This window comes from Nyctibius grandis, chromosome 4 (assembly GCF_013368605.1).
Source record: "Nyctibius grandis isolate bNycGra1 chromosome 4, bNycGra1.pri, whole genome shotgun sequence".
Taxonomy (NCBI): Eukaryota; Metazoa; Chordata; class Aves; order Nyctibiiformes; family Nyctibiidae; genus Nyctibius; species Nyctibius grandis.
The window spans coordinates 84266826-84283818 of NC_090661.1; the positions used below are offsets into that span (position 1 = coordinate 84266826).

General features: G+C 44.4%; 1 protein-coding gene across 1 annotated transcript in view; it reads right to left on the reverse strand.

Moving 5' to 3' along the window:
- The window catches only part of ANTXRL (ANTXR like), a 64313-nt gene extending 47535 nt beyond the window's left edge, over positions 1–16778 (reverse strand). Inside the window, exons 1-5 of the mRNA XM_068399355.1 lie at positions 16375–16778; positions 2842–2913; positions 2634–2705; positions 614–695; positions 480–513 (exon numbers count right to left, since the gene is read on the reverse strand). Of these exons, the coding sequence (XP_068255456.1) occupies positions 480–513; positions 614–695; positions 2634–2705; positions 2842–2913; positions 16375–16535 (421 nt within the window). The 5' untranslated portion in view covers positions 16536–16778. The remainder of the gene's footprint in view (positions 1–479; positions 514–613; positions 696–2633; positions 2706–2841; positions 2914–16374) is intronic.
- Positions 16779–16993: the final 215 nt, after the last annotated feature.

The window sequence follows — 16993 nt, forward strand, 5'->3', positions numbered from 1 at the left end:
ACAAATACATTTCCCTCTTGAAACTTAGTGAAAATTTACATTTTAGGAACTCAGAATCTGATCCCAAATCATTCACACAAATGCAAAAATCTTATCTGTTTGCATTCATACCTACACTAATGAGAACGAGGACTTGGGCGCACAAGGCAGACAGGGCTGAGTGCGTCAGGACAGAAGGGCGCAGGAAAATCTGGGTATTCCCATCCCCTGGGTGCGGGACAGGCAGTTCTGGCTGTAATGCTTTGGTCTGTATTCTGCACTGGGTCAGACCTGTGATCATACTGGTCTCCTCTGGTCTTAATAAACCATGAATCATGCATTTAAAAGTAGAGCTGTAGTCAAAATGGAATGTAGTTATTGTGTAACACCAATTCCTTCTTCAACGCTTCGCTCGGTGGGTTTACTGTAGGTCATATAAAGAACTATCATCCCTGTCTTTTCAATGCAGATGTATAACATGAGTGATATACAATGCCTACCTCCATAGGTTTCATGGTAAATCTGCTCATTTGCCTGCAACAAAGTGTAGAACATTGTTAGCTAAGTACAGCAGCAGCAAGCAATGCAAAGTTTATACATATAAATGAAAGAAAGGAGGTACTGTGATGTGTACCCTTTTAAATCCTTCATGCATGAATGTGTCTCCTCCAGGCACTTCATACTGAAGAATGTTGAGCCCTCGTCTTATGGCTTCCCTTTGGATAAGAAAAAAAAGGGGAAAATAATTTCATTGAAAGTTCTGTTTTGTTGGGATATTCCTGTACCCAGATTATGCACCCTGTCAGTACACTGCACAGAGTGCATACACACCAGCTAAACATTGGTAAACCTGAAATTTTAAAAAAAAACAATTTTTCAGCCAAACATCCATCGGAGCACAAAATCAGATATATGACACAATGTTAAGGCTAACACATTTTAAGGGTGCAGTTCTGTCCCTGCTCCCTCATTCTGGTACACTGTCAGGCAGGATAAGATTGAATTAAAGCAAGTGTCAGTTATTAAATTCTGACAAACTGCAGACGGAATGAGAATTGAAAAGCTTATGATCCTGTCATGAAAATGGGACAAATAAAAACTCCATATTCAATCAGTCATCAAGACAGCTGGGATTAGGACTTTTCCATTATAAAGACAGAGGCCAAAAGATAAGAGAACAGGATGAAAATGATGAAAATTTCCTATCCTAGACCAGAGACTGATCAACCTTCCTGGGGCACAGACTGCTCCCTGGTAAGAGATGGACTTTGATACCATGACCCTTTTTGCATAGCTTCTTGCTCCACAAACACATACCTGTTGGTAACCAAGAGGATCGCTCAGGGAAATTCATAATTTCATTGATCACTGATCACTAAAAGACCCTGATCCTTAGCAAAGTTTTCATATATTAATGGAACACAAATAAGGTCAAATCACTAAACAAATATTCAACAGACAAAATGTAGGAAGTCCAAACATCAGCCACAGATGCTATGGGGCATCCTTTTTTAAAAAGGATAGTGAGAGCCTCTCTAAGCTCCATTTTGCAGCTGGGCATTTTAGGCAGCACAACCTCAATTACAGAGGAAATAGGAGTCTATGTGGGACGAAGGTAAAATCAGGAGCTAGTATTTGTAATGTCCTCAGGGCAAAAAGCACATTTTTACCCTTTCAAAGTATAAAATGAGCTGAAAAGGCACACATGGTGATCCAGACAGAGAACAGGAGTTTAGGAGAGGGAACATTCTAATACCATGTTCAACATGTTGCCACGGGGTTTCTTTCTACTTTCCACCTTGCAAAAAGCAAATCAGAAGTAAGCAAATTTGAGCTCTGTCACCAAGGTACAAGATAGAGACCTGAGCCAAAACTCAGTGGAGCCAGCAGAAATGCAAGATTTCTGTGTGCGAGGCAAATTAAACAAAATCATTTGGGTTTTTTGGTTTGTTGTTTTTTGGTTTTGGGTTTGGTTTTTTTTTGGAGTGGGGTTTTTTTTGGTGGGTTTTGGTTTTTGTTGTTAGTTTTGTTTTTTTCTTTGGTGGTGTTTGGTTGTTTTTAAAAAAAGAGGATTTGGTTGTAAAGGTGGCAACAAGATTTTTGCTCCAGCCTCAGACTCTTTTTCCTAAGAAGCCTGTCGCTTGGCTGTGCAAACCACCTCTGGCACAGGTGCTGTCTGAAGGCAGCCCAGGAAAGGGGTGCAATAGCCTGGTAAGGCAGTGCTCCCGCACTGGGTACAACCAGCTGCTGGCACAAAGGTCAGGGCCTCAGGCCACTCCAAAGGGCACTGTGGGACTTCCATGCAGTCTTTTGCTCATCAACCCTGAGTCTGAGACCTCTTACACAAAAACTGCCCTTATTTGGGTAGTTGAGGACAGTAAGGACTTACATGAATCCTTGACTGGAAACACAGTCTTTCCCTGAAATACCGCAAGAAAGAACAGATAGCCCTGTGCTGCCTTTGTCTTATAAGGCTGAAGAAATGGTAATGGGAGACCCAAAGGCCTTCTAAGCCCTCTTCCAGTTGAGAAGAGTGGAAAAGATTTCAGTTGGTGCCACACCGAGAACCGAGACAGAGCTCTGAATTATGGTTTTGGGGCCACTCGCTGCTTGAGAGGAGGGATAGTACTGGATGAAAGCTGTGGAGTACTTGCCTGTTTTCTGTTAGTTTCATGACTGTAGTGCCTCGTGAAGAAAAAACGATGAAAGACATCCGCAACATTGGACTGAAACAGAAGAACAAGCCAGATCCATGTCACAGACACACAGTACTTCAGCAGATTTTCATTTGCTAAGAAGCAGTGAACAAAAAAATAAGTTATATATATAGCAAATTAAAATATCATCTTAAGAAAACTTTACCTTATGAACTTCTCAGCTAGGCTTTCCACAAAAGAGTAAATCTCTGTCCAATGATTTCTGACACTTCCAGACCTGTATACAAAACATAATTGATTACATCCATCTTATTTCACAGCAAAATTCCTTGTTCCACTCTGAATTTTAAGCCTGGGCTACTCCAAAGGTGGATAGGGACACAACTTCCCTAAAGGTCTATGGAGACGAGGCAGCTAACTCTGTTGAGGCTTCTACAGCAGTTGTGTTGGAAGCTGTAACAGGAATCATCATGACAAATTCCACTGACTCAAAGAGAAGTAGAAATAGGTCTGAAATAGTTTACCATACAATTTCGAAACAAGTTCAGTAACTCTTCCATCTGCTTTTGTTTCTTTTATAACAAAAAATATAAATATTTTCTTCTAGTTTAGTGCATTTTGACTTCACTAAATCATCTGCTAGCAGATTATTTACTTTCCTAGAGCACAGCTCTGCCCTTGCAGCCACACAGAAAGTCTCAACTGATTTCCTATTCTCCCAGAACATGTGGGAGAATGTTTCCATGAGTTACTGTTTGTTTCAAAACAGAAAGCTTTTGAAGTAATAATTCTGAAGGGAAAGGCAGTGCTCGTAGCTAATTCGCTGGACTAGCATTCTGGACAGTCAATCCCTGGCTCCATTACAGATTTCTTGTGAAAACCTGGGCAACATAGTTACACACACAAACTTACACATTTGTGCTGCTGTTCCCAATATATAAAACTGCATCACTGGCACTCCCTGGCTTTTTTCTGCTTTGTCTTACATCCTCAGGGACCCCCACAGTCCGGTGGGACTCAGAATTCAAACACAGCCTCGCATGCAGCAACTCTGCAGTAAATGATAGGAGATTTTTACCGTGTGGATCTATGCCATACACTTCCAAGCCTTTAAAAAGGCTACAAAGCATAAGAAGTCAATGATTTCAAAAGCCCCCCCTAGGACTGTGCTGTTTATAAGAGAACAGCTTATTTGCTTTCATTGCCAGGCAAACTCATGTATCAGGTGTCTTAGGCATAAAGATAAATAAAACATCAGCACATACAGAAGGATTGCAGGGGCTTAGACACAGAAGAACTAAAAAATTTTGAAATATAACTATTGTAAAGCAGTAGGTTTCTTCACTTTTCTGCGTAAATGGATAAAAAAAAAAGTGTTACAGTTCACAGTTCTACTATGGGCTTTCCAAGTGACCCTACGCCAGTCACTTCTGCCCCTGTACATGAGGTACAGGGCAGGGTGCAGAAGCCCACATAATATGGCACTGCCTGCCCTGCAAGGGTGCTGGTGGAGTGGAGGAGAAGAGCAAAGATAAAAGGACAAGGAACCGAGAGGAGACCCCTGAAGTACATAACCTACAATAAGCTTGCTTGTATAACCCTGTGAGTTTACGCTGCTCTTCTGGAGAACTGGTGACTCACTGACAGAACAAACTGGTTATCGAAGAATGAAGAAATTGTCAAGCACTGAGGGAGGGCAACAAAGCACCAGGGACTGCGCCAACCAAGGATCTGGATCCTCTGCAGTCTCCGATTTACATGTGCTAGGCAACAGATGAGACATGATTATATATTTGTAACAGCACCAATGAAAGGTGCTGGCACTATTAGCAAATGAGTCCTTTTCACATCACTAAAAAATAATCCATGCAGATGTGAGGTATGTACTTCAAGCACTGCTTTTCCAGAAGGGATCTGAGGCAATCCAACACCTATAATTCTGAAAGTTCCAGACAATCTCCAAGCATGCTAAACTCAAACAGATTTTCCTTTAATCTCTGCAAGATGCATTTACAGTTCCCTTTTTTTAAAAAAGTTTTTTTTAATTCTTTCCCCCCTGGAGTTTCTACTTTCAGTTTCATTCTGAGCTTGCCATCTCACTTAAGTCCAATTCCTGCAATTTCCAATGGAATGACTTTCCTACATAGAACAGCCATGGTTTCTTACTTGGAAAAGACTGACCTATTTCAGATGAGGTATCAAATTTCTACTGCCAGCTGCAGAGGCACTGATGCAATCCAAAAAATAAAGTAGCAACTAATTTTCTTTATAACAGCAACAAATCATCATTTCCAGTACCTTCTTAGGACTATCAGAATTCCTTTCCCCCCCACCACTTCTCATCTACCCCTCAGGCAAAGAACATCTTGGCAAAACAGCCTAGACACTGAAAAGTCAAGAAAATCATAAGCCACTAATGGTGGAAAAACATAAAGACTTTTAAAGTGAAAATGGACAGATAAACTTAATACTGTGTACTTCCATGTACTCTGACTATAATGAAACACCTCTTCTTGGAAAGGGTACAGCCAGTGAGCCTAAGACTAACTAGAATTGGCTGTAATAAATCTATAGATGCCCACCTCTGAAAAGCTAGGGAGGTCTCTGTCATGGGTCAGTCCTCACAGGAAACATACTGTGCTCTCAGAGCACCTGAGTCTACATCACTGCTCTACAACCCTGTTAAGCAGAGGAACTTCAGCATGGCAGCAGGTCGTCGTCTTCCCTAGGAGGAATTCTGCACCCACATGTTGCTTATCAGCTGGGAAGTGTCAAGGCCAGACAAGCAAGCAAGACAAGCCATACTAGCAAGAAAATTTTATTGTTTCAAAATTCATATAAAGAGTACCAGTGAAGTGGCCAGCACTTAATCACTTTCCCCACCACATCCCTCAAAAGCCCAGGTGTGTCACCTCCCACTGCAAATGATACCCAAGTGCCACCAATGGTGGTCACGTCAAACCCCTCATGAACACCACTGTGGGTGGCCTGGCTTATAGAAGAACCTGATTTCCCACCCTTCCCCCTCAAACTTGCCTCTAAGTATCCCTGTTTGTAAAGTCTATTTATTTGCTGTTTCATATATACACGAAACGGGGGAAAAAAAAAAAAAAAAAGTACGTTTTGGAGGCTTTTGGGGTTTGTCCTGATATAGTTTCATCTGTTGCCCCAGAGGCCTGAATTCACAAAACCAGCAACGGCAGTTTTAATGGCAGATTAAACAAAAATGTACAACAATAAAATGTTTGCTAAACTATATACTAAGTTGCCAAATGCTGTCAAATATTACTCCCAACACTGACAAACAGAAGTTGCCAAACACTATTGAAAATACTGAGGCATTTCACTGCTTTTGGGAGCTTATCTTTCACACTGCAGAATCACTTTTGCTAGCAGCATAAACTAACTTGCTGCCCTTCATGGCTGGATCAGACTAGGAGGTTTTTGCCTTGGTCTCCCATGGCAAGCATACTCTAAGCCCCTTTCTGACCACGGCCAATGCTTGAAAGCCGTACACATTTTTATCTCCATAGTTACCAAGCCTAGAGAAAGCACAAGGTCTTTCAGTGATGCTCTACACCACAGGTTAGTCTTGGACATGCACGTAGCATGACTTTTACAGAAGTTTCCGTGCTTTTGTTGTTTCCCTTAGAACCTTACAATAACTAAGAGCAAACAACTCCTGAATCAGCATACCTGTGCTAATAGGAGCCTCAGACAAAGCTGGCATGCTGTCTCAAATTGCCATCAGTAAATAACCACAAACGGATTCCTTGCCTGGACTGGTTGGCCATCAAATGATACAGGCCTGTAAGATTTCAGAGGAACTGTGCAGACTTCTAAATAATGAGGAAAGAATAAATGAAGCACAAAAAAAGAGCAGCACTGTGCAGAAAAATCACTGGGTGCGAGACACACACTCATCCACGCTCACCAGCAACTGGGGGAAGCCATGCAGCCAGGGAACCCTACATATTGCTGTGAATGTTGTCTACCTAGACTTCAGTAAAGCCTTTGAAACTGTTTCCCACAGCATTCTCACAGAGAAAATGGCTGTTCATGGCTTGAACAGGCATACGCTTTGCTGGGTAAAAACTGGCTGGATTGCAAAGCCCGAAGAGTTGTGGTAAACGGAGTTAAATCCAGTTGGTGGCTGGTCACAAGTGGCGTTCCCCAGGGCTCAGTACTGGGGCCCGTTCTCTTTAATATCTTTATCAACTAACTGCATGAGGGGATCGAGTGCACCCTCAGCAAGTTCGCAGACAACGCCAAGTTGGGCGGGAGTGTTGATCTGCTTGAGGGTAGGAAGGCCCTACAGAGGGATCTGGACAGGTTAGATCAATGGGCCAAGGCCAACCGTATGAGGTTCAACAAGGCTAAGCGTCAGGTCCTGCACCTGGGGCACAAAAACCCCATGCAACGCTACAGGCTTGGGGAAGAGTGGCTGGAAAGCTGCCCAGTGGAAAAGGACCTGGGGGTGTTGATTGATAGCTGTCTGAATATGAGCCAGCAGTGTGCCCACGTGGCTAACAAGGCCAACAGCATCCTGGCTTGTATCAGAAAGTGTGGCCAGCAGGAGTAGGGAAGTGATCGTCCCCCTGTACTTGGCACTGGTGAGGCCGCACCTCAAATACCATGTTCAGTTTTGGGCCCCTTACTACAAGAAAGACATTGAGGTGCTGGAACGAGTCCACAGAAGGGCAATGAAGCTGGTGAAGGGTCTAGAGCACAAGTCTTATGAGGAGCAGCTGAGGGAACTGGGGTTGTTTAGTCTGGAGAAAAGGAGGCTCAGGGGAGACCTTATCACTCTCTACAACTACCTGAAAGGAAGTTGTAGTGAGGTGGGTGTCAGCCTCTTCTCCCAGGTAACAAGTGACAGGACAAGAGGAAATGGCCTCAAGTTGCATGAGGGGAGGCTTAAATTGGATATTAGGAAAAATTTCTTCACCAAAAGACTTGTCAAGCATTGGAACAGGCTGCCCAGGGAAGTGGTGGAGTCACAATCCCTGGAGGTATTTAGAAGATGTGTAGATGTGGTGCTTAGGGACATGGTTCAGTGGTGGACTTAGCAGTGCTAAGTTAATGGTTGGACTTGATGATCTTAAAGGTCCTTTCTAACCAAAACAATTCTAGGATTCTGTATCCTGCTGTGGAGGTTTGTACCAGTGGATCCACCAAGCCAGCGCTGTGAGTGTCTGCAAAGACAGATGATGTTACAGCCAGACCTATTTTGTTGGCTCATGGCTTGGAGATTTCCTGCTTTTCAGGTCATCAGCTACCTGGTTCAACTCCTCACATCAATCAAAACGGCCACCATCGCCCAGCCAGGCCCCAGGCTTCCGCCCTGCGCTCTGAAGAAGCTGAAGAAGCTGAAGAAGCCCAGTGAGTCTGACGTTGTCTGCAAAGTACCAAGCCCCACAAGTCAAAGACTTCTGTGGATAGTGACCCACAGCTTACAAGCAGTTCGTATGCCTTTCAGAGTCAAGCAGGACGATGACGTTTCAGCCCTTGGAGATTACATAATTCTCATGGCGAAGGAAAATGCAAAGCAATAAACAGATGCTGTGGGTAGCCAGAACGCCACAGAAAATATTTCAGGGCCTGTTTCTGCTGCTGGTTCTGCTGGAATGAACCTGGAGTGGGTCCAGAGAAATAGCAGAATTTCCCCAGGTCCATACCTATGCAATTGGGATCAGAATTAGGTCCAAGAGAAATGAAAAAAAAACCCCACAGGAGCCATTTGTTGTGAGTGTGCTCCCCGCTCCACGAGCTCTGTTCCCATTACCCACGAGACAAAGAGAAGAGTCAGCAAACCACAACATAGGAAGGAATGTGCTCCCGACCTCATCGGGACTCAGCTCAGAGGAGCAGCTGCTGCTGCTGCAGCTCCTGCTTCTGCTGTTTTCCTGAATTTCACATTGCTACCGCTTGATGGGAGGGGAAAAGAGGAGGTCAGTGAGTATTTCTGGGGGTGGAAGGAAGTGATGTGATCGCAAGGCTTGATTCTGCTCCTGCTTACTTTGGAGTGATTCCTTCTAGCTTAGCAGAGCTCTCTGTCAGTATAGAAATGGTGAGCATGTTAGAGTCATACCTGCCACAATCTGTGGGATTTCACTGCTGTTTGAGAAGACAACAAAGCGTGAGACAGGCTGGAAACCTCCTCGTCTTTCCTAACAGGCTCCCAGAGGCAGTAAAAGCTGGAGCCTAGAGAAATCAAGCAGCACAACCCTGGCGTATGGGGTTTCTTTCAGTAATTTTCATCCCAATGACTTCAGCAGGCAAAAACCAGGAGGGCCAGTTGTAAGGTGCCTGTCCTAGGACATGTGTGATTCACTGTTACAGCTAAATTCACTGTCAGGAGCCTATACAGATCAACCTGGTGCAATATACATCAGACCTGCAGCTTAGCAGTGAAAGTTAATATCCCAGCACTTTCCAAACAGTAAATATTTTTATTACCACATGTACACAGAGAGAAGGCAGCAGGACTCAAAGCCTTTCCTCCTTGCTGAAGGTGAGAAAGTGACACCCCTTGATGATACAGAGCTGTCCCTTGTCCTATTCCCCTCCCATGTACATTTGCCTCTGTCACAGATGAGCCGAAGGCAGTAATTCCAGAGATCCTGGAGCAAGGAACAGACCCATTATTACTGATGTCGGGTTCAGTTTGAGTGTGGTGTCAGGGGAGTACAACACCCATTGAGTTTGCAGGTCCCTGTAAGTCTCTATCCCCTCAAGCTAATGGTGGCCTTGTATATGGCCCATTGCTCAGAAATGTGGCACTTTGTTGTTATTTGGAGAGCTCTTTGTGGCCACAATCACATTGTAGACAACAGAATTCTTGCACATGGCTAACAGAGGCTCTGCAATAAAAGCAAACCCTGGGGCATCTAGTTTGTTGTGGTTTCAGACATGCACATGTGTGTTCATCCACCCCTCTGCTCCCTTCTGAGCCAGCAGAGCATTTAAAGTGACAAGAATCCTCCTCTCCCAAACAATGCTCCTTGCAAGCATGGAAGGGACTTTGACTGGGTGATTCATCCAGGCATGGAAGGACTAGTTTATATTATCTGCTCCAAAGCCAATTAGAAACACTGGCAGACACAGCCATTCTGAGACACCCCTCACTTCAAAATACTTGTAACATTAATGGATAAGACAAGGGCTGGAGGAAGGGGAAGATACAGAGAAGTGACTGGAAAATGGATTTCTTAGTCCTAGGCCAGCACTTCAAGCACAGGACCCAAAGTACTTGATTCCAAAAGGTTTCATGACCAAAACCATTAATTTTATAGATAGCTTTTCTCCTGTAAAACTTAACAAAATCTGCAGCAACATTACTGACTTCTATAAGTCAGCCCTCAAAATATTGCCCATTGCTCCTACAGTAATCCACCTAACCCACAAGTCCTGTCCACCTGGTGCTATAGCTCTTGCTATATACCCAGACACCAAAAGAGCACAAACTGAAATTCAGAAGTGAGGCTCAGACTGCATCCAACTGCATCAGATCTCCCTGTAAAGCTCCAGAGCTGCTCTGAGCAGCACCAAGCCTGGAAGACCCACTCTCAGCATCCCGGTTCTCTTCAGCACCACACAGGGAGCAAAGCAGAGCACTCAATCCCAGTCATGCTGCAACACTCTTAACAAGGCACAAATGATAACCAGGACCAGGGCGATACAGCTCTTTCACTGTTAATAACTCACAGGAGTCAATGCATCTTCTCCACATTTGAGATGAACAGGTTCAGTCCTACTACGTCTCAATACAAACTCAAATCGCAATTCACACCAGCATTTGGCCTGCAACCTCAGACAAAAGTAATGAAATTCTCAATCACTGAGCGCACACAAAACAAAATCCTAGGTCAGTGGGAAACTTACAGTTTACTTCCTTGGCTCAAGCCCCAAATAAATCAGATTTAGTTACATGCATAAATAGACTGCAAATGACAAGCTGCCATGGCTTTTTCTTCCCGTTAACTGTACACATTTTATGTCAAATAACCACTACCCATTAGCTTTGCCTTGTGTTTTATAAAGATTTGGGGGGGGGGGGGAGGGGAGGGGGGCAGAGAGGAGGGGAATTGGTTTTCCTGAATAATTTTTTTCTGCCAAAATGCAAATCTGGCAGAATAATATCAGACAAAATACAAACAAATAAAACCTGGTTCCAATAACATAGGTATGTCTGAAGCTGAATAAAAATTTGTTTTGGAACATTCCAAGCAATTATACCTGGTTGTAAGAAAATCACAGCACTGGCTGCGATATAACCACAACAAAGAAAGATACAAAGGCAAAATACCAACAGATTATGTTTTGAAAACAATAAAGATATTGCTTTCGGGCAGTTGGAGAGTATGAGAGGTGTCATGTAGATGATGTGGTTACACTATCATGGGGTGGCAGGGGGGGGGGAAGAAGTCAGAGAGAAAAGGAGGAAAGACAGAAAAAAAAAAACCCCAAACATTTTTAACTATACGTGTATTGTAATCAATGCCATCTAAGGAACAAAGCTGATACTTTTATTCAGACGGCAAGCCCGCTCAATCTCAATAGGCAGTTGACCTGCATCAGGTCCTACATCTTACGATGAACTGAAATCTGTGTGCAGTAGGTAGATATTCTTGCTTACAGAAAAGGGAGTTCAGCAGTGTTTTAAGTCAGTCAATTAGAGATTTTCAAATGCAACTAAATTAGGTGTCAGAATATGTGTTCAGGCACTCTGCCAGCAGTCCAATTTCCAACCACAACAACGTCGCTAGCCACACTCGTCTCACGCACTGGTCGGTAAAACCAGCACGTAGAACAGCACTGGGCTGAGACAGCGTGGAGAGAGAAGCTGCAGAAGTTCTCACAGGTCCAGCTCCATCCTTACACTCTTGGACTGGGACTATGTGGACATGGGCAGAAAGGCAGAGGGCTACAGGGAGAGCCTAAGGCCAAAAATAGTTGCTCTCACTAGTACTTGTAATTCATGAGTGCTAAATTCATTCAAATCATTGGCAAGGAAATAGTGCGGGAGGGGGAAGGGGGACACAAAATGTGTTTACCAAACTCTCTTCTTTGCTTAAAATATGGCATATTGTGAAAAAACAAGGTATGCAGAGATCAGCAATTCACTATAGTTGCCTTAACATGGTAAAAGCTGGCACAGAATAGCAGCTACTGAAATGCCTTTTGTTCTGATGGCTTTTTGGCTTACCTAAAGTGAGTTAGGAAGTATCAACCTGTTTCCCACCCAACACCTCCCTCCCCGACAAAGCTGGCTTTTCAAGGGGAATTGGGAGGGGGGGACACATGACACAGGGGGGAAGGCACAGACCCAAAAGCCAAAACCAGGAAGGAGATGGGCCAGGGTAGCTAATTCCCCATCTGATCAGCGGTTCTGCTCTTCTGCACCAGCTCCCTATCAGTGACATTCACCTCTGGAGGGAGGCTTACTAAATTTAAAGGGAGGCACAGCTGGAAAATAGATTACAAGCATGAAGGCTTGACTGGCCACACTGTACTGATGTCTTTACCAAAGCTGCTGTTGACAGGGATGCTCTTGGGAGCACAGGAGACAAAGCAAACTGAGGTGAAAGGCAATATTGTTGTGGGCCCAAGAGACAGGAGTACCATGAAGAGGGACTACCCAGAAGTTCAGGGGAAAGATGAGGCGTGGAGAAAGGGTAGTTAGGCAAGCTCCACCCCAAAAGAGTTCAAATCACTGCTCTAAAGTAAATTGGCCAAGGCCTTACTCAACACATTTGCACTGCCATGGTCTGTGCTGTGGAAAAAGAAAACATTTTCCCAAGGCCATGCAGCTAATTTTTCCTCAAAATCCAAACAATTTCTTAGCAAACATCCCAGCAGGAAAAATGAGAAAATAAACCATCTCACATTCTTTTTCCTCCCCATTTCCCATCCTGTCCTGAAGTCAAAAAAATAATCAAAAAATTTCTTCATACTTTGTAAATACAAAATATAGACAGCTCTGCAGCTCAGATCTGCCATGTCAAGCATCACCAGGAGCAAATATTTATGGCAGTTAAAAGTCCTTATTTTAAAAGGGTTTCTATTTGTTGCACTAATAAACAATCATAATGATGCTAGCAGGCACTGTTATAATTAGAAAACACTAGAGGTCAGCCATCCTTTCTGCTGTGCAAGTGCATTTCAATATGATTACAAACAACAGCTGGATGTTAACAGCAAGGCAGGGATGAAAGAGAGTTATTTACATACTCAAGCATGAGGACATCACTACAAGGCCTGAATAGTCAAGCAATCAAATCCCTAAGAGGACCTGTCCTCAGCACTTTGGGATAGAATTGAAACAAGTTCTTCATGCACCTGGACAACCAAAGCAAGCGAGAAGTACTCAGCTACCCATTATGTTGGACTTAAGAGCTGTGTTTGTTTAAAGGTAAACATGAGATCTTTGATACCACGTGTGACTTCATCTTACCACATGCCATAGGAGAGACGGCTATGCCAACTGCACAGTATACTGCCTTACCTCATGCAGAGGGAGTGACTTGACAGCAAACAGAAAAATTTCTGCTGCTTCAGTACGATATTTTAAAGTCTTCCACTACACCTCCAAATAAGCTGAAGCCTGCATAACTCACAAAGTATGACATACAGACAGCACACGATTGCAGACTCTAGGCAGCCATCTCTGCAGCCAGCAAATATCCAGTTCTCGTAGCTTCAAGAGATTTGCTCGTTTAAACATCCCCGGAGACAAGGCAGTCCTAATGTGGCTCTAGCACAGTCAGACAATCCTAAGGAGGACGGTGGCAGGTCCCCTCCCACACATGCTGCTTTTCCCTTTCACCATGCCAGCTTCTTGGACATCCAAGGCTTAGTTCCACTGCTCTGATCTTGCCTATCCCATGGAGTTAGCATAAAGGGCTGCAACCAACTACAGAGAAAAACTGCAAGAAATCAGTGAGTTTCTTTTTCTAATTGGCAGCATATATATTATACCAATAACTTCACCAGCAGATGATCTTTTCCATCTGATGGTTGTTGCCTGGAGGATTAAATCCCCACAGACTTTGCCTGGCAGAATGAAAAGGAAAAATCATGCCCCAATAAAGTCATTGCAGTAACACACAGTGCTTACATGCATAAGGAGAAAAGTTTGTTGTCTTCTTCCAATTTGCCTCCTATGGATGTGAGATTACATCTTTCTATGGTGAACCAAAGCAAAGCAGATTTAAAGTCATTTTGGTTCACCCAGGCTGACTTCAGAGCCAGGGCCTGTCATTCAGCTAAAGAGCTCACTACAGGGTCACAGGAATAAAGCCTGGAGTTTTCACACAGCCAATGCTTCAATCCCATTGTTAGACAGCTAATTAAGACTGAATGCATTTAACTCCAGACTGGCAAGGCATCAATGAAGGGAGGCAATCCCCAGGCCATGTGGGGATACTCTGTGGCATATAGGGCTGGGTTTTTCTGGGGATTCTCCCATTAGATGTTAGAGCCAGAATTCTTCCCAGATATGTATCAGCATGGATCCAATTCTAAAGAAATGTGTCCACTGCATTTTCAGATTTGACCACTTCTGACTGGCTTCCTGCCTTCCCCCTACCATGAAACGCTGACCCTTCTCAACACTAATGGATTATGTAGTTCCTCCCTGATGCACTGTTCCAGGATCCAGAGTCTATCTACTCAATTAATTCTCCCTGCCTCCATAAAACTCCCTGTGTTGTGCCAGATGTCACAGAATACAGCTGGGACTAAATACCCTCTCTGCCAGCACACCCCCTCCTCCCCCCCCAACATACCACATGCATTTGGTTACAGCAGGAAGGCAGCATGGGACCTATGGCTCCTCAGATCTGGCACTCTAATATTACCCATATGGATTGTAATGCAATCTCATTGAGGCCTAAAGCAGCTTTGCCACTGCATTGCCACTGACTCAGTAGGAGCAGGGATGGATTCTAAAAACACCCAGGGGCCCAAGTAACTTTTACTGCAGCTTTTTACCAAAGCGTAAAAGCTTCCAGCCTCTCAAAAGTTATAAAGACTCAGTTTGCAACTGAAGCCAAAGAGAATTTTCCCATAGGAACCGAAGTGCACGACTTTTACTTCAACCATAACCAGATCCAGTCTCCAGTGGACCAATGTACCGAGTAGATAGCACCTGAGCCAAGATACAAGACAAGACCTGTAGCCTGCTAGAAGAAAGTGTATGATTTCATATCCACAATGCTGAAGGGGAACTTGCTTACACAACCAACTTTCTATTGCTTGACATATCAATAACTCTGAGCAAATCACTCTTTGCCTTGATTTCCCCAAATACAACATGAGTGATAACACAAATCACACCAGTAAAGTGCTTTCTGAGCTACAAATGAAAAGTAGCACAGGAGCACAGTGTGGTGATTGCTAGGGGTACACAATGCCATTTTAGAGAAGGACATTGCACTGTAGAAGACAGATACCATGTCACAGAGAGAACCCATATTTCAATCACCAACATTTATTGTTACTGGGAATTCAGTATGGGAAGTGAGCATAACAACAGTACCAGTCACTTCTTGAAAGCCTGCTGAGAATTAATTTGAGAACTAACACTAGCCCCCCACAGAGCTCTTTCTAGACATGAAGGTTACTTCAGGAACAAGTTCTTAGTGAAAGAAAACAAAAAAATGGCCACGTGGTGCATTAGTGCATCTTTTAGAAAGGCAGAATGCCTTTGGTCTTCAGATCCTTTTGCTCTAAAAACAGAATCACCACTTAATGACACTTTTTTCTTCTTCTTGCATATGGGAATATACTGGCTCCTGAGTGATGGTGGCTTTTTGCCTCATGCAGGCTGTGCAGAAGGCCTGATGGACTGAACAGTTCCCCCAACCAGGAAACAGCACAATGCAGCCTTCATACCTGGCTTATGGGTAATAATCACGAAGAAAAGGCTTCAGTCTTTCATAATACCATGTCACATATGTAAGCCAGGATGTGTTAGATAACACAACCATCACACTGAGTATATGCGGGAGACCAACAATTTATTCCTTGAGTTTAACCCGTCTGTCAATACGGAGAAGTATACCAGGAGAAACAGAAATTTGTGCGTACTGAAAAACACCAGTTTACCACTCACTCTGCTAGTGCCTGCTCTAACATGCCTATGAATGTGAGCTTAACCATACCCTCTGGCCATACCTAAATTGGGCTAACAGAGTACTAAAGGAAAGTTTTTGCCAACCTATTTTAATAGATGTAACTCAAACACAGGTTTAGACAACTCCAAAGAAGTTGAGCAGAAACAAGTTTTATAAAACATTATGGTGAGTCTGTAAATAAACAACCACTACATAACAAGCAGCCTAGTCTTAACTTTAGGTCAGTCTCCACAGCTAAATCCCACAGGTGACATCTCAGCACTTAGCCTGGGTCTTGACACCAAACTCCAAGAGTGCTCGGGACACTAACCAACATCCCCTCAAATGCAGTGCTCACAGCCCATGCACAACTGGAAGGTGACCTGACTTTCCGGGTTTGCATGTGCAACTAACCCAGAATAAAGCACAGTGCTCCCCTAAATGCTCCACTTGGAGTGCAAGTTTTGGGGGGCAAAAATAAGGATCCTGCCCCACACATGATGTTTGGCATCAGGGGAGGTGGGGGAAGACACCCGGGGAGACGGGGGAAACAACGTCCCTGCTCCTGCAAGGAGGCACTGAAGAGTGAATAAACGTTTTTAAATGCGACTGTCACTTACTTGTCCAGGACGAAGTAAAGATCAAAGGCACCGTGACAGGAGCGCTGCTCTTCTCGCTCTTCCTCCTCCTCCGGCCGGGCGCAGGAGGTTAGGCTCCCCACTGCCAGCAAGCAGCAGCACAAAACCGCTGCTTTCTCCACGCTGCCCCTGCAACTCGCCATCTTTTCCCTTTCTTAATTCTTCCTCCTCCCCCAGTCTCTCTCTCTCGCTGCAGACCTCACGGGCTCTTCGGAAGCACCGAAGGAAGAGGGGAGGGAATTAAAAAAAAAAAAAAAAATGAGGGAAAAAAAAAATCACTAACTTCAGGATCTCGGCTCAACCCCGAGTGCTCAAAGCAGCCCTGCCCGCCGGGAACCCGACTGCTGGCTCAGGGCTGGGGGCTGCGCCCGGCCGGATGGTCCCCAGAGCCCCGTCCCCATGCCCCGCCGCCTCAGCGACTGCCCCGAGCGGCTCAGCCCCGTCGCGCCCAGAGAGAAGCGGCTCCTCTCGCAAGGGCCAGAGGCAGGAAGGGGCAGAGGGAGGGAGCAGGGGGAGGGAGACAGGATCTTATGGGGGAAAACTGAACTGGGACTTTCCTGTTCCGGGATACTGAGGTTGGAAAAGCTGGTGCAAGAGCGGG